The sequence below is a fragment of the Mollisia scopiformis genome (genome assembly GCF_001500285.1).
Source record: "Mollisia scopiformis unplaced genomic scaffold LY89scaffold_31, whole genome shotgun sequence".
NCBI classification, from domain to species: Eukaryota; Fungi; Ascomycota; class Leotiomycetes; order Helotiales; family Mollisiaceae; genus Mollisia; species Mollisia scopiformis.
This window is the reverse complement of record NW_017263611.1, coordinates 479,740-502,229: the sequence shown is the minus strand read 5'-3', so window position 1 is coordinate 502,229 and position 22,490 is coordinate 479,740. Positions and strand designations below refer to the sequence as shown.

Genomic DNA, 22,490 nt, shown 5'->3' with positions numbered 1-22,490 from the left:
GAGCAAGAAATCATGTACATCTACATTGGGCGTGATTTGAAGAGAGCTTTTGACGCAGCATACCATGTGCAGCGAAGTTGACGGAGATAATCTGAAGTCATTAGGTAGGCAAAGTTTGGTAGATCAGTCCAAAATGGTATAGCTGAGAACTTTATAGTGACCACACATGCTGTAAATGTTATATCGAAGAATCTGTCCAAGTTTATTCAGTTGTTAGAAGATATTTAGTTGTTGATCGAACGTCGAGTGGTGGGTCGCAACTGCCTTCATGCTCCGCCTGCTGCTTCGAGAGACTAAACTCAAAATTCAAGGCGGTTTCGAAATACTTGGATCGTGCATCTCCGAGATATGCTCCCCATCTGCTATCATATCGGTATACACACTGTATATGACTCTCCGACCGTGATGATCGCTCGTGGGCAAGTTGGCAGATGTGATTTGAAAATGGACTGAGGGGTGATTGCACTTGCGGTTCTGGTACGGCACTTCCGTCCGTAGGTATTGTGTTTTTGTCTGCTCCTTCTAAAAATATTTAGTACTAAGTGAGTGATTGTTAGTGCGAAGTGAGTGATTGCGCGAAGCATAAATACTCCTCATCTCGCCCAGCTCTCTCCCCCAAACAACAACATCGACAACATCGACCACGACACCTCGCCATCACTCGCCCATCATCCTCTTTCTGCCGCATTCTTTGCACCTCTCTTCTATCCCATCATTTGGAAACCCCCATGTTCGCGATTTGATCTTGTGGTCGTGTCGCGACATCGGCGCTATCCATTGGTAAGTTCTTCATTTCCTTTGCGCACCTCCCCCTGCTCCTCAGGTGGAGAGCGCAAGCTCGTCGACACCACTTCCAGTACGTAGTTCGTATAACGGCCTGGCATCGTGACGTTTTCAATTGAAAGCCAACTCCAGCTTGCTTGCAAGTTGGAGGTACACTGTATGATACGCTCTGCAGCAGTTGAGCCGGTAATTACTGATCGACTGTAATGGTCACCGCCGGGGCACAGGTCTGTCGAGAGATACACTATGTCGAGCTTCGGCGAAGACGTGGGTGTATTTCCCTGTTGCCTTTCTGGAAGTTCAGTGGTGTCATTTCTTTTTGTCCTTTGGATGACCTTTGCTAACTGTGGCTTTTCTTCCATGAACCTCGATCGACCACCTCAGTTGCATCGTGCAACATAGGTATGTATCAAACATTAAACTGCTAACTGGTATAGGGCGCTCACACTGGTCTGCCTTCCCGTTGGCGTGAGTGTTAATCCAAGTGGAGAACTGAAGACCAAAATCATCCATCGACCGTTGACGAGTGGTAAGTTTCCTCGATCTCGCTCGCATTCGAGCCTTCATGATGCTGCTGACTTGTGCTCTCTGTAGCACGGCCATCCTGTCCTACCTCGCCCTTAAACACATCGAGCTCGGAATAGGTCTGGCATAAAGGAGAAGCTTGCAGAAGACGGTTGATCAATTGAAGAACAATGAAATATTCTCTTTTTGTCGCAATTGTTGTCCTTAGTAACACAATGCAGTCTTCGATTGAATTCCCTTGATGATTGAACGTGATATGTCCCTCACTTTGCCCCATGACTTGCTCTACTTCCCATGATTCTTTGCAATCCACCCTACTCATCTTCTTGTAGCATATTCGTACATACGTAGCTTCCTGTGTTCGCTCTTGAAAGCCGCCGACGATTCGTGGTGAGTCTCTTCCTTCCTGATTAGGTGGAGGTTCAACACCTTCTTCGCAGTGAATTTCAAGATATCTCTTTCAATCTAAGTCGAACTGAAAAGCAAGTCTCGGGACCTCCACTCACTTCCGATCGCTCATACAATTTCCTTGGAGTAGAATCCCCCTCGCCAGTACAGAAGCTGCTCTCAACCCCTTAACACAACCAACCAATCTCGATCCCCAACCGCGACAACATTGCGAATGCTTTCACTCCCCATTATGCCATACCAGAATCACGATAGCAGATACCATCGCGAGAGACCGGGTCGATTGCTGAAAGGCGAGAATCAGCCTCAACCATGTCGCCTTACCATCCTCTGACCGAACCCGTGCTTCGTGCTAAATGTACCGCCCGTCTTTTTATGACCGTGGGCCCGAAGTACGAACTCGTTTGTCGCCTCTTGAAAGAGGCGCTCTACTCATCTCGAGGATACAATCGACGAATTCTCCGTCGCAAAGTGAATGCGTTTAAATGACGAGATATTGGGAATACTTAGTTTTGGCATGAAGCTTACCTTCAGATGATGGACTTCGACTTGAGAGACAGAAAAGGGGAAATTGTCTAGCTCTGGCTGGTGCAGATTCGTTCCGAAAATGCTGCAGCTGAATACTATATGCCATGCGAAATCTCTGAAGGGGCAAAAAACTGGGCAGAAAGGATGTTGGGATATGGTGGATATGGCTCACGGCCTTTCGTATCTGAACACAAGACGTTGGATGGAGGATATAATACAGACTACTTTGCATGATGTTTTACAAGCTGCAACCAATCAATAGAAGGACAAGACGTTGTCTAGTGCTTCTGTGAAGATATAGAAACTATACAATCTCGACTAAAATCCTGAGTATAGAATATGAATCCTCTCCAACTTCAGCTTCCCACTCTCAATTTCCAATGCAAACCTTCTCAGCCTTCTGCAGTTCCAACGTTCACATGCCTGAACTTCAACTAAAAGGCTAGGGAAAGTAAAAGTACACAGTTATGCACCAAACCGGTGTAACTCTTAAATTGTAAATAGGAAGCTGGGCTAGTCCTGCTATCCTTACTCTAATAATGCTCAACCACGTCTGTAAATTTTATCTAGGGAAACCGATCTCGAGGATGCCTCTGACAGCGCTGATTGCCGGCATTGATCACGTCTCGAAAAGTCATACAGCTCGCTCCACACTTCTTACCACTATTGTCGCCTTGCTTGAAAATATGTTGGCAAGTGGATGGTATAAGTGGCATTGGTGCAGGCGTGACAATCGGTGGAGGTGGCTCAGGCGCAACTGCGGGAGGCGGAACTGCGGGAGGTGGAACTACGGGAGGCTCGGCTGGAGGTGCCGGTGCGACAACTGGCGGGTGAAAATAGTCCCAGGGATCCACCGTCCCACCATTGGCAATAGCAACCTTCAACCCTCTAGCTACTTCAGTTCTCAATTCCAAAGGTGACGGCCTGAACCGTGGATCCTCATAGAGACATGAAAATATCAAGCCTTTAAGGGATTCACTATAGGGAAAAGGTTCTAAGTTTAAGCCGTAACTAACGCCCTTCGGCGGTGCACCCGCAATATCTATCAACAGATCAGTATAGATTTAATGAAGAGTAAACATGAATCCGAAGAGCCAAAGCTATCCCGGGAAAAGTGCTTGGTTCTTGGTGATCCCGGAATGAGAGGCAGGATGGACATACTGAATGAAGGTAAAAACGGTTCGTAGCCAATGCCAAAGCGGGTTATTACAGCAAGTTGGAACATTATAACTCACATGCCCCATATATTTGTCTTGCAACCTGGAAGGGTTGTGTCAGTTCTTGATAGGTCAAAGATCGCGAATAACTGGAAAGCGAGAACTGCTAAGGGGACGAAACGGGGTCAAAAATCATCTTACTATAATTTCCTATCATTGGATCCTAATCTCGAATTTAGTCTACTGATATTCGAATTGATGAGATATTGATCTTGGGCAGGGCCCATTGCAAATCAAGGAACAACTCCACCTAGTGGAAATATGAAATAAACATTGGTCCGTATCGAGAATTTCAACTCACATTTTCCCATCCCAGAAAGTCCTATCGATTGCTAAACTGTTCTGGCGCATAAAATCTACTAGTTCCAAGCACTCTCCTCATTTCCATCCTTTTGGAGTAGTCTTTTGTGCCACTTGCAGTTACAGGGTAAGATCCTCCAAAATCACCAACCTAGTGCATAATAAGTATATATAAAAATTCTTCTAAAAAATTATACAAGTGACCTTAGCAACTGGTGTTTCTTTATGATTTTCATCGCGTTCGGCCAAAAATACTAAAATGGGATCAGTTTGATGAGAAGTGGCTCAAAGGATTAGGACATACTATTCCCTGCTTTAAGATCAAAATGGAGGACTGTGAAGAGACAAGTTAGCTTAGAGTAGCTATGGTGTAGGTTAAAATCATTGGTATTGTTAGAGAAGCCAAGGCTTGAAAGGATATTGTATTTAGCTAGAGCCTCTGGGCAGTACCCAGTTCTAGAAATCAAGGAGAAAACATTGAAAGGAACCAAAAAGCAGGTAACTCACTTGCACGGTATTGCAATGATTCATCAACAGTAGCCGCGCCTGCCACGGAATCAATCGTTGCCTCTGCCCCACCATATTCCATCGCGATCGCTCCGTCTGCAAGGCATTAGAAGATATGCCACAATGTTGTTTCTGAGAATGGTTTAATCCTAGCGGCAACATCTCAGCAAAGTTATAGGTCGAACAAACATCGATTCCACTTACTCCGCTCTTCGCTTCTTGAGGATATCATCCAGCGACCCTAAGGAACAATACTCCATGTAGAGAAGACGTGTTATGCTGTCCCATGAGTCATCAAGCCCCTCGTCGGCTCCAATGATACTATTGCTTTTGGCAACTTGTTGCGCAATATGAGGCCCGGGTGTCAAGCTGAACATGTCTAAGTAAGTAGATTCGGTATACATATCGTATCTCTTTGGATTGACAATTTTAATGTTTGGTTTGGAAATCTCTTTTACAGCAACTCGGGTCACTTTCGCTCCGACTGGTGGATCCTTACTCTCCCACATCCCAACCTGTTCAATGATTTAGCACTGACTTCGCTACAGAGATGTGAATAAATGTTGAGAGTTATGAACATCTCTAGGCCGCGCAAAGAGAGTTTGTGCTGTCCCAAGCCCCAAAAAGGAATTTATGAAAATAGCACGAACACGGCCAGTTGTTTCTTGACCAAGCAGTTTTCGTCCCTGCCAACTTCCTTTATCTGGAATCAGGTCTTGTAAATTTGCAAAGTCTCGGTTCAGAAAATCCAGCTGGTCTTGGGTGAGATCACTAATCGGCGTGTTCATTAAGGGAACAAGTGTTTCTCGAAGGGGCCGATCTGGCGGTAAGGTCGGCAGCCTTGTACTCAGAGGCCGGGCATCAGATGGAGTGAAAGTAGTTTTACGGAACACTTTTTGGAATTCTTCTAATGTAAGTTCTGGTTCGCCTCGTTCTTTTCGAAAGACACTTCAAAAATTGGTTAGTAACTCCTCACCCTGAAGCTAGCGTGCGGACACATGGAAGAGTTTACTTGAAATCTCGAAATGTGTCGGCCATGATGAAGTCGATACAAACTCTGGCCAACAAAAATAATACAGAGTTCTACTCAATCGTGATGTTCGCCAATATCCAACTGCAGTATCTCAACCGATGTCGCTTAGCATTCAGAAACAGTATGAGAGACGTAGAGCCCGACGAGGAACATCAAAGAACGCAAATATGTATTTAATCTGGTTGCGTGCAGCTTGGAACGCTGCGATGGCATTTCAAGTGCGAGCATCACGGAACGTATACATAATCTTCTGGCAGGACAGAGAAATGCTGAGCGCAAGCCATGCAGACCATGCCACCAAAGGGACCTAAATCCCACCGCAAACATGGAACCTTAGGACAGATCAAATGTGTATCAAGGCGAACTTTATCGCTGCGATGCAAACAATAGGCAATGCCGCCGCCTACAATGTAAGGTTGGGGAATATGATGTGCGCTCAAACAAAGACTACTTTGGTCGTTTTCAATGTGAAGAACGCGATTGTCCTTGAACAAAGACCGAGTCAAACATTGGCAAGCCACCCACCAACCAAAGTTCTGCATTGAACAGACAACTGGTCATATTCAATAGTGCTACATTGATTCAAGCAAAAGCCTTGACATATGAGAATGCCTACAAGTCTGTACAAGGAGATTTGTAAATGATCACGTGATACTTGATTTTGCTCTCGCCGCGCTTTCTATAGCCTCTACCACAGCCAATCTACCCTCAGAACGTGCCATGACCTCGGTGTGCAGTGCATTACTTATCACCCTTCTCTTCACTCCAAGGCCAACTTCGAGACACCTTCGCTCGAGTGCAGTAGCATGTTCCTTGGGCACCAATTCGTCTCTCCCAGCCTCAAGTATCAGGATGCTTGGTGGATCAAGGCCAATTTCTCGGAATGATCTCCGCATCAACCCTAATCCAGCCCAGCTATCGAGGTGGTTGCGGAGAAATGGCCAGAGATATCTGTAAGGTAGCCATTTTTGGGGGTACAGAGTCTCAAGCATGGCTCTAATACTAAGAAATGGTGTCTCGAGTATCACAGCCTTGAGCAAGAAATTGCTACGAGAGAAGATGTGAGCCTGTGCTGCCAGACCGGTTGCTACGCCAGCGCCTATACTTTGGCCCCAAAAGACTATTGGTATGCTCTCTGCTGGTGGCTTTGGAGCTTCTTCGCCATGTGGTTCTCTAATCCACTTTAGAGCAGCCACAGCATCCATGGCGATACCATTTTCAGATGGACGTCCCTTTGATGTCCAATATCCTCGATAGCTGCAGCATACCATGGTATATCTGGCTGGAAACGTAGCCCTATCGCTGAGCAGCCGCAGAACAGGAGATAGGAAAGGTAATCGCGGAGGTATAGAAGATGCGTTACCTACCGTATCTCAGCAAAATTCGTCTTAACCAAGCAATGGCGATGGTTGACCTTGGAAGTAAAGCACATAAACAGTCTTCACTGGCAGATCTGTATCCAGCTCGCAATTGACATTTGCCACGCAGAGACTGATTCGCGTCCCGTCTGCAGCTACTGTCCTTTCCTCGCGCCATTGTATTCCTCCGCACTGGTTCTTGTAATCCTCGATCTTCTCTCTCCTGGCGTTCGGTGGCAGACCAGGCATATAAATGATCTTATTCTGGAAGACAACCATCATCAAACACTTCCACGTCCACAACGCGACGACCAAGCCCCCAAACACGAGTGGCGGCAGCAATACAGTCGGAATGGTACCGAATGCACGCCGATGAGGGTTTATCTTGACCGCAAGATGAAGTCCGTATCCAGTATCATAAACCGGCCGACTGCGAAACTCCGCGTGGTATCTCCTCGTCGTGATCGTTCCACATTGTCTAAGACCCGCTGCTCTGCCCAAAAGCCGCAGCATCACCTCACATTCCCCTCGACGATCGTGAATTGTCGAATTAAAACTTTGTATGCATGCTTCGCTGTCCGTGGGGGTCGTCGTTGGAGGTATAATTCGTCGTTGCAGATTTTGCGTGAGGGAATGGCGAGAGAAAAAAATTCATGGGGATCACCCACGTTGCGAATTCCCCGCCATCTTCATCAGGCGAGGCAGCCATTTCAAACGCGAAGTCCAACCGCCTTGTTATGGCTTGAAAGAAGATAAAACAACAACTTCGAACGAATATCTGATTCTCGAAATCTGGAGAGTAGCAAGCTAAGAGATAAGCTCGACAAGATGCCGTCAGAAAAAGAGACTACCCCGCCACTGCACATCTCGATATCAGGATCTGATGCCGAGGGGCACGAAACACCCAAGACGCCGCGAAGTAGCAGTGGCTGGGACGGCAAATTACGAGTAGAAAAGAAGCTCGAACTCGCAAACCCAGAAGCTCTGTCAGATCCAGAGTACTCAGACGACGAGAATGTGGTTCCTGGAGAGACCATCGACGCAGATGAAGGTATATCTACGTTACCCCTCCGTACACGAAATTCAAGCTCACGTAGCCAGACCTCCTTGACGACTATCCTCTAGATACAGAAGAAATTGACTGTGTCCACGCCCGCATATCCTCCATCTCCTCCCTCAAACTCGAGCGCTTCACCTCCGTCACCCGCCTCTGCCTACGCCAAAATAGCATCACAGATATCGAAGCCCTGTCATGTCTAGCTAGCACGCTCACCGACCTCGATTTATACGATAACCTCATCGCCCACATCCGAAATCTCGAATCTCTCGTCAAACTCACCAATCTTGATTTGTCATTCAACAAAATCAAGCATATAAAACACATTTCTCACCTCGTGAATCTCACCGATTTGTACTTTGTGCAGAACAAGATTGGTACGATCGAGAACCTGGAAGGCTTGACGAAATTACGGAATCTAGAACTAGCAGCGAATAGGATACGAGAAATCAAGGGGTTGGAGACCTTGGTGGGGTTGGAGGAGCTATGGTTTGGGAAGAATAAGATTACTGAGATGAAGGGACTAGATTCGTTACAGAATCTCAAAATCATCTCTATACAATCGAACCGGATCCGGGAGATTTCTGGGCTGGAGAATCTGCCACAACTAGAAGAACTCTATATCTCGCACAACGCCCTCACGACCTTTGAAGGACTGGAACACGTTACGAGCTTGCGGGTTCTGGATGTCAGCAATAACCAGATCTCGAGTCTGAAGGGGATCGAGCATCTGAAGGAGCTGGAGGAGTTGTGGGCGAGCTATAACAAGATTGCTGATTTTGCTGAGGTGGAGACTGTGCTTGGCGACAAGAAGAAGTTGAATACGGTTTACTTTGAGGGCAATCCGTTGCAACTAAGAGGCCCTACTTTGTATAGAAATAAGGTGCGGTTGTCGTTGCCACAGGTTATGCAGATTGATGCTAGTAAGTCTTGCTCTTGCCTTCTTGTTCGCGGCCAGAGCTAATAGGATGTCCAGCTTTCGTGCGAGTTTCATAGCTTCGACGGGAGGTCGCATAGTAGATAGATATTACTGGCGTGGGAAAACTGCAATTCCAATTATAGCAATCTGCATAGGCATGGAGTTTTTGGCCCGAGCATGGTAGGATCAGACTATCCACATAGCTTCACATGTCACAGGCGTCTGGCGATCAATAAATGCACACCGATGATTATTCTTCAAAGTCTTTGAATTCTTGCTAGACTCGCTCTAGGTATCACAGTAACAGTAACTAAGAACAGTCTCTGGAACGCCTCATAGTAGTATACTTTCCGTCTAAGCAAAGATGTGAAGAGTTCCGAGGTACTGCGAAGATGTTAGCTAAGCTACTTAAAAATGAGCAAATGGTGGACTTACATCAGTGGGATTGTTGAATCTCAGGTGGCGGTCCAATCCTGAAATAGCATCCAAATCTGCCTGCTCGAGATCGAAGTCGGTAACCTTAAGGTTCTGTTGGAGACGTTCTGGGTTGTTGGACTTGGGGACGACTGCCAATCCACGCTGAGTAGCCCATCTCAAGAGAACTTGAGCAGGGGTCTTCTTAGTTCTGTCTGCAATCTTGGTGACAACTGGGTGTTCGAACAGAACTGGTGTATCCTTGGCCTTTTGCCACTCCAACTCAATGAATGATTGTGGACCGAATGAGGAGTATGCGGTGACTGCAATGCCCTCGCTCTCTGCGAGCTTCAGGAGGGTAGGTTGAACCAGGTATGGGTGGTGCTCGATTTGGAGGGTAGCGGGGCGGATCTTGGCGTATCGCAGCAAGTCGAGAATCAGAGAACCTTGGAAGTTACTGATACCAATGCTCTTGGCCAATCCCTTCTTATGTATGTCCTCCATCGCAGTCCATGTCTCTTGAATGCTAGCATTGCTCAACTGGACATCATCCTTGCCGTCAACAGCCCAGCCAGGAGGATACCTTACTGAGGGGTCGACATATTTCAAGGCAACTGGGAAGTGGACGATGAACAGATCAAAGTAGTCAATGCCCCAGTCTGCGAGTTGCTTGCGGCAGATTGGCTCGACCTGGTCGCCATCGTGGAAGGAGTTCCAGAGCTTGCTGACGAGGAAGAGATCTTCACGCTTTACAAGTCCGTCCTTGATAGCTCGCGCAACACCCTCACCAGCTTCCTTCTCGTTTCCGTAATCTGCCACTTATCAGGAAATGTGTAGGCTTTTGCTAAGAAGGAGAACATACCACAAGCTCCATCAAACAATCGGTATCCGACCTTGATTGCGTTGTAGACAGTATCCGCACATGTCGCATTGTCAACCTTCCACAATCCGAAGCCAACCTGTGGCATAGCATGTCCAGTGTTGAGCTTGATAGTAGAGGGCGCCATTTTTGAGGTTGCAAAGGATCGGAATGGAGAAAATTGAGGTTTAAGAGCTCGCTTTGAGATACGTAGAGGGGTCGAAAAAGGAAAGGTGCAGGGCAGGACCGATACTGAAGAGGTCAAGTGAGCCGGCCTGGATTCACATAGATCAGTACTTGATATTCTCAACGGAGTGGGGGTGTGCCATTTTACCGCAGAAGCAACAGTGTCGATTTCATGTAAAGTGTCTCTTCCTCTTCGTGACCAACGAAGACACCAATTGGGGCGAGGAGGCTTATATGCAAGTATCCAGACAAACCAAAAGGAAAGGTCCACTTAGCTTGAGATATTAGCAGCAAGGAAGACCCCACCTTGCCACGAGGGGAAAGAGCTCCTCATGTCGATTATCATGTCCTTAGCAGCGGCGGTATCGCGGCTGCGAGATCGCATCTTCAACTCTGTGGGCCAGACCAGCAGACGGATAAATGAAAAGTTCCACTGATGTTCTCGTCGGTTTTATGTGGTCGAATCGTCGCCTTTCCACAATTGGCCATCTGTGGATTCTGTGGTCGAGTGCATTGAAAAGAGTGGTTCAGTTAGACTTTAGCCTGATGTGTCAACGTGTGGCGGCTAAAAGAGACTTCCAAAAGCAGCAATGCGACTGCCTAGAGAATGTTTCGTTCGGCATATCGAATCGTGGATGGCTTCTTTACGCCGTATGCGGCATCATATGAGGAGAGCGGCAAGACCAAAAGCCATCATTGTCCGGATCCGGTGCACTTGCCAAGCAGACTTCAAATTTGGTCTCGTCGACTCATGAAATAGTACACTCTGGAAAAAATAACATTTACAAGTGTAAAGAAGGTCACACCACAACCTCATCTATTCTCGAGGATTCAAAGCATGGGCTTGGCTTAGTGCATCGTCAAGTCTTGGGACATGGAGCTGAGCCCATTGCGTTCTCGTGAGAAATCATTGATGCTCAATATTGCATCGAGTAGTACGGGTCATTTACCTACAATGTGTATTGTTCTAGAGTTTTTTTTCTTTGTCGACTGCTTTCATTCCATTATTTTCGTCGATTTATTGAACTTATGCATTGCCTGAAGATGGGTTGACAACAAAGGACTTCCTCGAGAGCACAATAATTTAGTCACTCTAGAAAACTATCGTGATGCTATGGGAATTTGCACCGTTCTGCAATTCTTCTAACTTCCTTTTGACATCATGCGAGTGAAGTTCAAGAGAAAGTTTTCATCACAAAATATTTCAAAATTGCCTAGCCTCCTCGCTCCTCTTTCTTGCTATTTCCTCCCATACTCAAGACTATAGTTTCCACGATGGCGGGACTTTATCTTTATGGCATCCCCTTAGATTCGGCAGAGTTTGAGAGGTTCAGAGACGAGTAAGTCTACCATTCACGATCATTTCCAGCAAACAATCAAATATGAACGAGAGAGTGTTAACAGATCCAAAAGCTACAATTATTGGTTGAGATACAATGGACGAGTAGACTTGGATGACGAGGGTATTCGGGTTCGTGGTTTCCAGCTACTACCACCCCTCTGTATGCCAAGATGGTTTTGACTAACTTGTTATTGTAAAGGATGCTTACAGGCGAGACAACTTCGTCACGGCCAACGCTCCCGGTGGTAGGGTAGCCACTGCAGCCAAGCCCGTGAGGCCGATTGATGTGCCTATGCTGGGAGGCAGAGACTTCGCGGAAGGGGTTTGGCTCGCTCAGAGAGTTCCAGAGATAATGAACTATAGCTTTCCGGCCGTGAACTGGAAAGGTGTCAGAGTATTAGGTCGTGGCGGAATGGGAACTGTGGGGCATTGGTCTTATGATAAAACACAAGCCAATTTACCATTAACATGTGACGTGGCTGTCAAAGAGATAATGGATCCAAGGTACGACTTGACAGACGAAGCAAATTTGATGCTCAAAATCCCCGAAAACTCAGAACATGCTCTCAGGTTGGTGAAGGATCCCCGCTTCGCGGACTTGGGCCTCGAAGGGTTGCCTAACGCTTGGATGGGGGTGACAAAAAGGTTGATTATGGAGTATTACACACAAGGGACATTGTTAGATCTTTTGAAAAGAAGAATTGCGACGTAAGTACGGGTATTGTTTGGTAGTAGCTCTCTGATATTGTCATAGGCAGACTAAATTCTCCGAATACACCTTGTGGCTGATCTTTGAATGTCTGATAGATGGCATTAGTCTCCTAGAGTACGGAGAGGAGCTTGGGTTCAACGCTGTCAGCAAACAGGCTGTTATCCCACCGTTAGCGCTGGATTGGAAACAAGGAATTGTACACTTCGACTTGAAACCCTCGAACAGTTCGTTATCCGACTCTAAGTCAGCGTAGTACTTGAGCTAATATGAACCCTCCAGTACTTCTCGAGAAAACACGAAGTCATGCCTACACACCTATCTGCAAGGTATGCTGAATTACTTTTTGGGAGATCATATATTGAATTTCATAGATCGGCGACCTCGGCCTAGCTCAGGTGATAGATGTCAATATAACCCTTTCGGAGGAAAAAAAGAAAATGTATCGAAGCGATGGTACACCAGGCTACTACACGCCGTAAGTCCTACCTTTTATAACACATAAAGGAGCAAAAGAATTGACTTCACCCTTAGTGAACAATTCTCTCTCAGGTGGAACGCGCTTGACTGGGATACCAGTGGAGTCGCCGGTCTTTACGGTTATGCAACCAATGTATGGCAGGTCGGCGCCATCATGTGGGAACTCGCAATGTTCCGTCGACTGAATCAGGTTTCAAACTTCCTACCGGCCGGTACGATCAATGGTGTGGCACCACTAGGCGAGACGTACGGACGAGATATCGAAACTTCGACCTACAGCAATGGATTGCAAGAACTTATCCTTGCATGTCTGTACGAGAAGCCTGGATTTCGTCCAACGCTTCCTTTCCTAAAAACGAAGATCATTGGCGCATTGGAACCCTTGGATAGTCAGGGTGTTGAGCCAGAACCATGGGCAAGTTTTCGAGCCCCTGATCCAGTTGAGCGGAACCCTCCTGTAGTACCACCAGTTGACCCTGCCCCTATTATACCACCTGCTCCGCCTCCAGTTGTCGCTCCGATCGTTCCTCCACTGGTTGCACCAGCCCCCGCGCCTGCACCTGCGCCAGTCAGAAACGTTATTTACAGATGTACATTCATTCTGGCAGACGGTTCGCAGTGCAAAAATCAGAGGAAGTTACCATTTGGGGCACCAAATCCCCGGTGTACTACTCATGCCAATCTGGTCCGTTATCCATAATTGTATATACCAAGAATTAACTGCACGAGTTCATGTTTAGTGTTCCTTCTCCTTCATTCTCTGTGGGATCATCGTTTTACATGTGACAAGAGTCAATCGAAACTTGACTTGTTGCACGTGTTTTCTACTGAGTCTTGTATCTGCAAAGCTCTGCTACTCCTCATCGCTTATCCTTCCTGACAGTTCTGTGTTCTTGTATGCAAGAAACTTTAGTGCAGGTTGCCCTGATGAAATGTCCCTCATGCAAAACGTTACACTAAGGAGGGTATGTGTACAGACTTATTGTTACGTGGAGTTCCGCGCATACAGCTATTTGCCAAAGCTCTCAAAGTTCTCTAGGCCCTCGAATCAACTAAAGAGATCTACAAAAAAGTTTTCAAAGATCAAGGATTTCTCTAAGGCGCACGTTCCGAAGTACTAAAAGTCTTACCTTGGTAAATAAACAAGTCTTGTGATCCCGTTTCGGGCATGCGGGACGCAGTCTCCTCTATTCTTGTCAAATATTTACCTAGCCCCGCCTTTGCAAACAATGGACCCATTCAATCCAAGACTGGAACCGCATAATAACGTTCGTTTTCGTTTCATTGTTCTTGCCAACAAAGGAGAGGGCCATCCGCTTTCATAGTGAATGGACAAACAAAGAAGTGAATGCTTTGTGGCATTTCCATGTATTCTTAATTTATCGCCTCAACTGGTTGATTTCTACAGCTTCTCCACCAAGTCCCATCATTCGGCGTCGAATTGCTTTACTATGGCTGCTCCTCCTCCTACTCAAGCACAGGTGGACGCTTTGGAAGAGGTCAACAGATGTAATTTGCACCGTTTATTCATTTTCCTTGTATCATCCTATTTCTACTTGCCTGCTCTCATTATGTTACTAGTCCTCAATGAGAAATCTTGCTAATTCTTGTTCAAAGGGCGAACCATAAGGAGAGACCCTAGGGGTCAGGTCGACATCGCATGGATCCAGAATACGTATCGTAATTTCACTATCGCGGCAGATCCAGCTCCAGCTCCAGTTCCTGTTCCCAACCCGGCCCAGCTTGGCGTTGATCAAGGCCTTCCTATTGACCTTTTACCGGATCCGGACGATCCCCCTCCCGCTCAGGTAGCTGCATTTCTGGCTGCTATAAAGACTGGGTTGCCCGGAGGGGCTGCAAACTGGAGAGGGACTAGATTTTTAGCACAAAATAACGACGCTGCCGTCGGAGTTTGGCAGTGGGAGCCTCCTGCTGGAGGACTAGGAGTGCCTGCCGTTCCTGCCCCTGCTGTCACACGACTTGTGGTGAAAGAGCAACTTGCCGGGGTTGTCAATCAAGAGTTCACCAATGAGTGGAGGATGATGAACAGACTAAGAAACACGGGTGACCATATTGTCAAGTCGCCTGTCGATCCGGTTTTCCGTCCACCAGCTATTGCGGCGAATTCCATTTCCAGAATATTTCTCACGTTCTATCCCATGGGAGACTTATTCCATCAACTGTTCATGAGGAGACAACAGTGAGTCGCCCTTAATTCACCTGTTTATTCCTCCATGCTAATATCAAGAAGGAGACAAAGGTTCGAACTCTTGACAGTATGGAAATTTTTCGAATGCCTCGTTGATGGAGTGTGTGCCATGCAGTATGGCGAAGAGTTGAAAATGCAACCACCAGACTGGTTGGCTGCGAACCTTGCTAATTCTCCCACTGGTGGGTACGTGGAGCCGGCAATACCAGAGTTGTGGAAGGATATCACTGTAAGTATTACGCTCTTACAAATTACAATACGTCCCTTGAAATTGCATGTGGCTTCCAAAGGATCCTTTGTATAATCTTTTATAATTTTATGTGTCCCTATGGTTTCTAAAGAATCAAGCTTCTGTTTACTCTTATCCTCTGTCACAGCAGTGCTAATTTGGTTCGCAGCATTTCGATATGAAACCAGAGAATGGTACAACCACTACCTCCCATGGCAAACCACTAGCTTACCTGTACTAACATATACTAGTATTTATGGGAAGTAGGAACAGTACTCATCCATGCCCTACGTTACTTGTAAGTTTCTCTAGTTAATCAACGAAAACATCTTGTTTTAGCTGACAACTTTCTAGATCGGTGATTTTGGGCATGCCGAAAGGATCACTCCACTTCTGAACAACTCGGTTACGCAGGCAAATCTGGATCTGAAGCAAAGGTTTACTTCGACAAAGGGTACACAGGACTACAATACTCCCGAGCAATTTCACAGAGACTGGGAGGCCCGCAACTGGTTCGACAGCGATATTGCTGGAAATTTCAACGGATTTACCTACAACCTCTTCGGCGTTGGTCAAATCATGTATCAAATCGTCACTTGTCTTTATGATCCCCCTGACATCGGAGACCCATTTCTCCCAAGCTATCCAATCAGTGGAGCACCAGCACTGGGAAGAACGTTCGGACCAGATTTAAACGCGTATGCAGGTGAATATAGCAAAGTATTAACAGACCTAATATACGAGTGTCTATACGAGAATCCAACACATAGACCTACCTTGGAGACGCTAAAGTACGAAATCACGCGGGCTTATAATCTAGCATCCCAGGATGACGACAACGAGATCGAGCCTTGGAAAAACTTCACCGCACCGACTCCACTTGACCAGCCGGTAAATATTCCAGCAGATAAGGGTCCTCGAAAGCGTGTCCAGCCAACGGATCCGCCCTCCAATTTCTTTGCAGTGAAAACTCGAATATTTATTTGTCAAGGTGTATTGAAGAACGGTCTGCAATGTGGGAATAGGCTACGCGGCAAGGCTGGAGATGCTAGACCACGCTGTGCACAATGTATAAGACGGCGGCGCTAAGTTTCCATATAGTAGGGTTGGTTCAGGTTTTCGTTGAATGTTTGAGATTGTTTTCACGTTTTTTTAGAGTACATCAAAGGGTAGGAAGGAGGAGCAGCAAAGTGTCTCAATTGTATCATAAGTTGCAAGTTAAAGGGAAGACGTTAGCCACGCGTAATGATATGCTAGAGCGAATGAATATGCGATTCTCAATGTATGACACATTCTGTGTCTTTGGCAATTCTATGAATTTGAGGAAAGTTCTTGACCGTTCTACTCGATGCTCAGCTCGGGAGTTTGAGCAGAACTAATAGCCCACTAAACCCAGGCAGGTCGATTGCGTTCAACACACGAGCATAGCCTCTTCCTGCTATGCCAATTGATGACAAAGAATGTTTCTTCTTCGAAAAAAAGGTAATGACCTCGAGATGTCCGTTTATGTTACACATTCGTTACGTTTAGAGAAGCAGAGCAAGGGGTGATAAACACTCATTTATATTGGGAGCATAGCCGGCCAGCCAGATCCTCAACTTGCATTCAGTCCCCCTCATAATAAACTGCTCGTTGCAGAGTACTCACGTTGTGTACTAGGGCTTTGAGTAGACTAGGGGAGAAGCTAGCTAGACTTGCCGAACGCACTCTTCAGAATAGAGGCAAACTAACTAAGGGATGGTAAAAAAGTATTCGAAAATTGTATTCGTAATAAGGAAAATGAATGTCTTTAGAAAACTCTTCTTCCCATAGTAAATATAGGGGAAAGTGAGTCATGCTAAGACTACTGTTTGAAGGCTTAGCCTCATCCCTCCATAAACACCTCCATTTTTGCTTTCTTTCTGAGGTCTGCGAACTACACCGTATCATCAACTAAGCTCGCGAGCGTCCGAATCTCACAATGGATGCTTCCACCTTTGAGTTTCAAAGGCTGTTCATAAAGTTCAACGCATGGCGAGAATACAGGCATGACCTAGAGGCTTTGGAAGGAGGAGTACTGAATCACTGCAGAGAGAGAGACTTCATCCTACAGCCACCTGTCGCGGAGCTAACACTTCCACCTCCAAGGATAGTCGATCCTCCTGATGAGCCACCAAGTCGTGGTTCGGCTGCATCATATATATAAGAAGAGGCAAATGAAACAATTCATCTCTTGCAGTAAATCAAACAAAGATAACTAAATTCCCAGTCATCAAAATCAAACGAGAGTCCACCCGTACACTTAAACAGCACTCCTAATTCAAGAAAAAGTGGTAAAGCTCCCTTAATCTTGTTTTTGGCTACTAGGAGAAGCAGCTGGAGGCACGATCGAGGCATCACCAGCCTTCTTCTCGAACACTGGACTCATTCTGCAAGCATTCGTCAGTCAATATTTCCTCTTCGAAGATATGCCTCAAACTCACGCAGGCGTTCCATGTCCCGAGCCAAGCCAACTCAAAGTCCTCTTATCAGGATTATACCCCGGCCTCACATGCGCTTCATGCACGATACCCTTCTTGCTCGGATCCACCTTATATATCGGAGCCGGCGTAGAGCGATCCCAGAGATCATTATTAGGATCGTTGTCCAAAGCGCTATAGATAACAGCTGCTCTCAGCGCGTCCACATATCCCCACGGTAGCGCGTAGCACGGAAGGCTGGTAGTGAGCAAGAAATTGAGCGCAAGAAGCAGGACGGCGATGATTGGGACTGCTATCAACATTGGGATCGAGAGGGCAGCCGCTTCTCCGGTGTAGATCACGAATTCGTCTGTGCCGGGGAGCACGTTGCCATTATCGTCAAGGACGAGGTTTGAGATATCGGTGTACTGTCTGCTGAATTTCGTCGTCTCCTGTAACGTATTCTTGGTAGCCTCGTAGGCACCCAGGACAAGACGTTGGAGGTCGTCGTGGATGTTTGATGTTTGTGCGTCGAAGTAGTAGCCTTGAGATCCGGTTGCTGATTTCAAGGCTGTTGTTCCGAGAGATTGCGCGAGGTTGAATATGCGCGGGACGCTAAGGAAATGTTGGAAGATGAGAACTAAAGAGTGAGGCAGGACTCCCAGTTGTTCGAGGTCGTTGATTGATCTGCTTTCATTTCCGTAGGACCAGATGTCGGTCTGCCAGCAGCTGAGTACCGGTTTGCCCCGCGATACTATATATCCTGCCCCAGCTGGGTCGTCAGGTAGTTGTGCTGTCTGGTACCATGGATCTGAGCTAGGAGTAAAGCTTTTTCGCCCGAGGGAGGAAATGATGATGGCATAACTGATGTTGCTGCCAATTGGCGCTTGTGGGCCAGCCGGGTCGAGGTAGAAGGTAGCTAATGGCGGTCCACCATCTGCTGTCGAAGCATTTCCAGTGTTGCTATCATTTCCAAACAGCACATAGACATCGGTGACGATGAACGGATTGTCAACTTTCGCAGCGAACCAGGTGTAATCAGTGATGCAGGATCCGTTCACAGCCAAAAGGAGGCCACTAGCATGCTGTAGCCCAAAATCAACGTCTGAGAGTTGATAGCTGTAGTCGAGTTGGTATATAGTTTCTCCGTAGCCATCGACTGATGTGGTAGGAGTGCCGACGCTCACGTTAGCACTTGTTGTCAAGTTATCTGCGAGTCCGATCGCACGAAGATTTGCCGGTGTCGAAATTTGCTCAACTCTAAGAGAGTAGGAGCTTGTGTTCTTGTACGGAGAGTATTCTGGGACATAGATGGCATCAGCGGCGACTGGTGCCGCCATCCCAATGATCAGATCCGGGGAAACCAAGAGTGAAAGAGCAATAGAAGCAGCCCACGCAAAGGCTGCTAGGACAGTCCACGTCAGAGCGTATAAGGAGATGTGTGCAATATAGCCAAACATCAGTTTGACAATGTCGAGCGGTGCTGCCTGCGCGTTCCAGATGATGACATTCGCAATGCTGATATTGTGCGATCGTTGTTTCTTCGGACTTGCGGAGAGGGAAATTCCAATGAGAACAATCAGATACCAGATCTGGATTACAATCATCTTCAACATGAGAGTATAAAGTGATTGCAAGATCTTGCTGGACTCGAAAGTCAAAGCTATAACAGCCTTTGGACCTGCAGCTGTTGGCATTGTGAACCTCTGCAGTACAGTATAGACTGAAGATGGTGCCACTAAAGACAACACATCCTGTATAATAGCAGGCATGATGGCGACTAGAAAGACTGAAAAGACTCTGAGATTCGAAATGCTTTAGAAGAGATGAAAATCGTCTTCTGGCGACCTCGTTCAGAAACAAAGAGTTTGCTGTGTTCTCGAGGCTCTTGCTAATGTGTGATATCGGACTGTCGGCTTCGCAAGCACTAGTCCTTGATGTCCAATGGCCTGAACGGAGAGATCGCCTACGGTTGCCATTTCACTATCGAGGTCACAATGACAGAGTGGAGAAGAGACAAGTAGGAGGCTCTCTGTCACCCATTCAGCGATCAGATAAGACGGATGTGGTTTGAGTCTGCCACCTTGGGCAGACCCCAGTAATCATCGACGATTTTGTGCCGTGTTCCTTCAGCTTGACGCCCACTTTCTGCTCTTTGCGCTTCGACTGGGAGTTTTTCCGAGGCGCAATAGCCTCTCAATGGATCCACGAGGAGACGCACCAGACTTTGAGCAATCTCAGAAAAATGACGGCGGAGTGAAAAGACAAGGGTAGTAGCCAACTTGGGTGTTGTTGAGGCCTTTCATGCCCGAATCGACGAGGAAGGATTACGTTGGCTGGAGGTCATTGCCCATTTGATGTTCCTTGAGCGCCACAGACTTTCTGATTTCTCAGCTTTTGGCAATCCTGTCCCACTGACCACAAAGAGTTGGTGCTCATCGTATAGACCCTGGCAGCAGCAATCACCGATTTCATGCCCTTGATCATGACTTAACCGTTGATGAGCCTCTCGTCTTCTTTCAAATGTCTCGCAATTTTAGCGACTTCGGGCCACTTGAACTCTTGAATGTGCCGTCCCTTTAACGGTGTGCTCCTCGTAAGGAGAAACATAGCACAACGAGTCCTTGTGGAGACCGCCACGGAATTTCCCTCATTGCTTGAATGCGCCCAATGCGGTTGTGTGGAGGGCAATTGCATATTCTGTATTGCTGTCACGTTGTCAAAACGCCACTTACCAGCCTCAATTATGATGTTCGGTGGTGACGGACAAGTGGTGGGAGTCAAAGGCGGGAAAAGGGTGAAACATATTCGAATGATCGACAACTCGACACGTCAACCAGGAGTTTGGAGAATTGTGGGGCATCCGATTCGCTTCCATCGACCTTACAAGCGAGCGGAAGCTAAATTAGCACCAACAGGGGGCAACGGTATCTCGACGACTTCTTCCCTTGCTCTCATCCTCTCCCAAACATCTCACTCTCACTCATCATTGTTCCCGAATGCGACGACGACGGAATGAAGATCAGATGGCATGGGAGGACGACAGGAACGGACACCGGGTCCAATCCGTGAACAGACTTCAATAATGACAGCGGAGGGCATGACGATTACCATTCGACCCCCGCAATGGGAGGGCGTCCGCATGAGACCCTGGACCCTCAGCACGCAGGCGTAAAATGTGGCGTTCCATTTGGGCAGCTCTTCTCCTCGAAACGTCGACCAACGGTAAACACGGCTACTATTATCAATTTTGCAAGCCGCTCCCAGGGCTCAATCCCCGCAATGCTTTGACCTGTGGGCGAGAGAAATGGCGCATCAGTTCTTGGCAAGCGCCTCTCCAACTCGGGGCTGAGAAGCCTCAACCTCGAAATCAACCTCATCACAGAATCGCCCTGTGATCGCTTCATATGCGGTGCGGCGGATACTACCTCACCCTAGGAAATGCATTTGGAGGCTGAACTGCCAGGTCAATTGTTCCCAAAATGTTCTCGGGATAAGCTTACCAATGTCCGAGTTGTTGTCCGACATGGCTAGCACGCACAGGAGTTTTCCGCTGCTATTCGAGCAGAAGTGATATTTGATGGCGTTTTCATTTCGATCTTTGCGTACTTAATCATCAAGTGGTGGTCCCATTGCAGACTCTTTTGCACATACACAAGAAGCTCATCGATTTCCTCTTTGCTCCGAAACTTTGTTGTTCTCTCATACACTACCGGACATTCACTTTTTCAAGAATACAATCCACCAGACCATCTGGGACAACATTCGTTTCTGATACTCAGTAATTGCTCAGCATCCCAGCACCGCAAATATGAAGCTCTCTACTATTCTGGCCGTGGCGCTGTTCGGCATCTCTACCTACGCAGACACCATGTCCCTTATCGATGCCCTCAAATATCGTGCCAACGCTACCAAGTTCGCCGACTTCTTGCTAGCAAATCCCGACATTCTCGCCATATACAACTCTACAACCGTCCAGACCGTATTTGCCCCAACAGACGATAACTTCGTCACCCCACTCAGACGCCGTGATACCTCTTCTCAACAACAGCAACTGCAGTATCAATATACCAACCAGTTGACCGGCCTGGAAGATCTAGCACCTTCCAATTTGCCCGGTGGAGTAATTCACACCGGACTGCCAGCCCCTCAAGCTGGAGGTACCCAAGCAACTGTTTCCGAGAAGGTAGCTGCGAATACCACTACCCGCCGCCGCAATGTTCCTTCTACGGGCATCAAAATACTCTCCGGTCTAGGCAACAGCGTCAACATCCTCACAGGAGATATCCCGTACTGCAACGGACTCATCCAATCCACCGACGGGTAAGCCTCACCTCCTCTCTCAGCGAAGAGGTCTCAAACCTAACTACCTCCTAGATTCTTCACCATCCCCTCCCCTCTCTCCTCAACCCTGAACTCCACCGGCCTCTCCACCCTCAGCAGTCTCCTCTCCTCCGCAAACCTAACCAACACCTTCGACTCCTCTTCAAGCATAACAAGTAAGCTTCCATCTTTCACCCTCCTCCTCCTCCTCCTCCTCCTTCCCCGTCTTCCCCCTCCCCCCCTCCTCAACCACCAACCCCGCCACCCTCCCCGCCCTCCTCCAAAACCACATAATCCCCAACTTCCTCGGCTACCTGCCGCTCCTCACCCCAGGCACCTCCTACACCTCTTTAGCAGGCGAAACACTAACCATCACCGTGAACAACGGGGTGTATTACGTTAACGGGGCTCGGATTGTCAAGAGTGATGTTATTGTCGGCAATGGGGTCGCGCATACGATTGATCAGGTGTTGGTCCCTGCTGCGCCGGCGATTGTGTATACTGGCGGAAGTGGAGGTTTGAGGGCTGGGAGCTTGGGGCTGGGGCTTGCTGCTGGTGTGGTTGTGCTGGGGTTGTTGATTTTGTGAGTAATTGGTTTAGGTGGAGAGTGGTTTGTGATAATGGATGGCTGGTGTGGTGGTGTTACTGATAGCGTGGAGGTATTCT

The 22,490-nt window shown here is 47.4% G+C and overlaps 10 protein-coding genes across 10 annotated transcripts; 4 read left to right on the top strand and 6 right to left on the bottom strand.

Annotated features, from left to right (window-relative positions):
- Positions 1 to 306: 306 nt before the first annotated feature.
- LY89DRAFT_676729 (uncharacterized protein) lies at positions 307 to 1,386 on the bottom strand (the record flags this gene model as incomplete). The annotated part of the gene is made up of 3 exons (XM_018213617.1): positions 307 to 522; positions 807 to 1,162; positions 1,230 to 1,386. 3 exons carry the CDS (start codon positions 1,384 to 1,386, stop codon positions 307 to 309), a joined length of 729 nt encoding a protein of 242 aa, XP_018063191.1.
- A 1,367-nt stretch (positions 1,387 to 2,753) lies between these two features.
- On the bottom strand, positions 2,754 to 3,807 carry LY89DRAFT_690816 (uncharacterized protein). Its single transcript, XM_018216175.1, has 4 exons — positions 3,763 to 3,807; positions 3,603 to 3,624; positions 3,406 to 3,504; positions 2,754 to 3,286 (listed from the first exon to the last, which is right to left on the bottom strand). The coding sequence occupies exons 3-4, from the start codon at positions 3,467 to 3,469 to the stop codon at positions 2,811 to 2,813; spliced, it is 540 nt and encodes a 179-aa protein (XP_018063190.1). The 5' UTR covers positions 3,470 to 3,504; positions 3,603 to 3,624; positions 3,763 to 3,807; the 3' UTR covers positions 2,754 to 2,810.
- On the bottom strand, positions 3,784 to 4,350 carry LY89DRAFT_741672 (uncharacterized protein; the record flags this gene model as incomplete). The annotated part of the gene is made up of 4 exons (XM_018220738.1): positions 3,784 to 3,912; positions 3,966 to 4,015; positions 4,066 to 4,095; positions 4,269 to 4,350. The coding sequence occupies 4 exons, from the start codon at positions 4,348 to 4,350 to the stop codon at positions 3,784 to 3,786; spliced, it is 291 nt and encodes a 96-aa protein (XP_018063189.1).
- Positions 4,351 to 5,150: 800 nt separating this feature from the next.
- Positions 5,151 to 6,938, bottom strand: LY89DRAFT_701709 (alpha/beta-hydrolase; the record flags this gene model as incomplete). The annotated part of the gene is made up of 3 exons (XM_018217215.1): positions 5,151 to 5,216; positions 5,994 to 6,664; positions 6,716 to 6,938. 3 exons carry the CDS (start codon positions 6,936 to 6,938, stop codon positions 5,151 to 5,153), a joined length of 960 nt encoding a protein of 319 aa, XP_018063188.1.
- A 549-nt stretch (positions 6,939 to 7,487) lies between these two features.
- LY89DRAFT_599379 (L domain-like protein) lies at positions 7,488 to 8,680 on the top strand (the record flags this gene model as incomplete). The annotated part of the gene is made up of 2 exons (XM_018210091.1): positions 7,488 to 7,710; positions 7,761 to 8,680. 2 exons carry the CDS (start codon positions 7,488 to 7,490, stop codon positions 8,678 to 8,680), a joined length of 1,143 nt encoding a protein of 380 aa, XP_018063187.1.
- A 363-nt stretch (positions 8,681 to 9,043) lies between these two features.
- Positions 9,044 to 10,056, bottom strand: LY89DRAFT_599386 (putative NAD(P)H-dependent D-xylose reductase xyl1; the record flags this gene model as incomplete). The annotated part of the gene is made up of 2 exons (XM_018210093.1): positions 9,044 to 9,867; positions 9,912 to 10,056. 2 exons carry the CDS (start codon positions 10,054 to 10,056, stop codon positions 9,044 to 9,046), a joined length of 969 nt encoding a protein of 322 aa, XP_018063186.1.
- Positions 10,057 to 11,369: 1,313 nt separating this feature from the next.
- LY89DRAFT_788728 (kinase-like protein) lies at positions 11,370 to 13,325 on the top strand (the record flags this gene model as incomplete). The annotated part of the gene is made up of 7 exons (XM_018223191.1): positions 11,370 to 11,434; positions 11,508 to 11,565; positions 11,636 to 12,144; positions 12,191 to 12,372; positions 12,428 to 12,474; positions 12,520 to 12,623; positions 12,680 to 13,325. 7 exons carry the CDS (start codon positions 11,370 to 11,372, stop codon positions 13,323 to 13,325), a joined length of 1,611 nt encoding a protein of 536 aa, XP_018063185.1.
- A 1,888-nt stretch (positions 13,326 to 15,213) lies between these two features.
- Positions 15,214 to 16,465, top strand: LY89DRAFT_326955 (uncharacterized protein). The gene is made up of 2 exons (XM_018206757.1): positions 15,214 to 15,361; positions 15,418 to 16,465. The coding sequence occupies exons 1-2, from the start codon at positions 15,320 to 15,322 to the stop codon at positions 16,150 to 16,152; spliced, it is 777 nt and encodes a 258-aa protein (XP_018063184.1). The 5' UTR covers positions 15,214 to 15,319; the 3' UTR covers positions 16,153 to 16,465.
- A 921-nt stretch (positions 16,466 to 17,386) lies between these two features.
- On the bottom strand, positions 17,387 to 19,273 carry LY89DRAFT_741665 (uncharacterized protein; the record flags this gene model as incomplete). The annotated part of the gene is made up of 2 exons (XM_018220737.1): positions 17,387 to 17,471; positions 17,526 to 19,273. 2 exons carry the CDS (start codon positions 19,271 to 19,273, stop codon positions 17,387 to 17,389), a joined length of 1,833 nt encoding a protein of 610 aa, XP_018063183.1.
- A 2,039-nt stretch (positions 19,274 to 21,312) lies between these two features.
- Positions 21,313 to 22,411, top strand: LY89DRAFT_676720 (FAS1 domain-containing protein; the record flags this gene model as incomplete). The annotated part of the gene is made up of 3 exons (XM_018213616.1): positions 21,313 to 21,824; positions 21,879 to 22,000; positions 22,158 to 22,411. The coding sequence occupies 3 exons, from the start codon at positions 21,313 to 21,315 to the stop codon at positions 22,409 to 22,411; spliced, it is 888 nt and encodes a 295-aa protein (XP_018063182.1).
- Between the last annotated feature and the right edge of the window lie 79 nt (positions 22,412 to 22,490).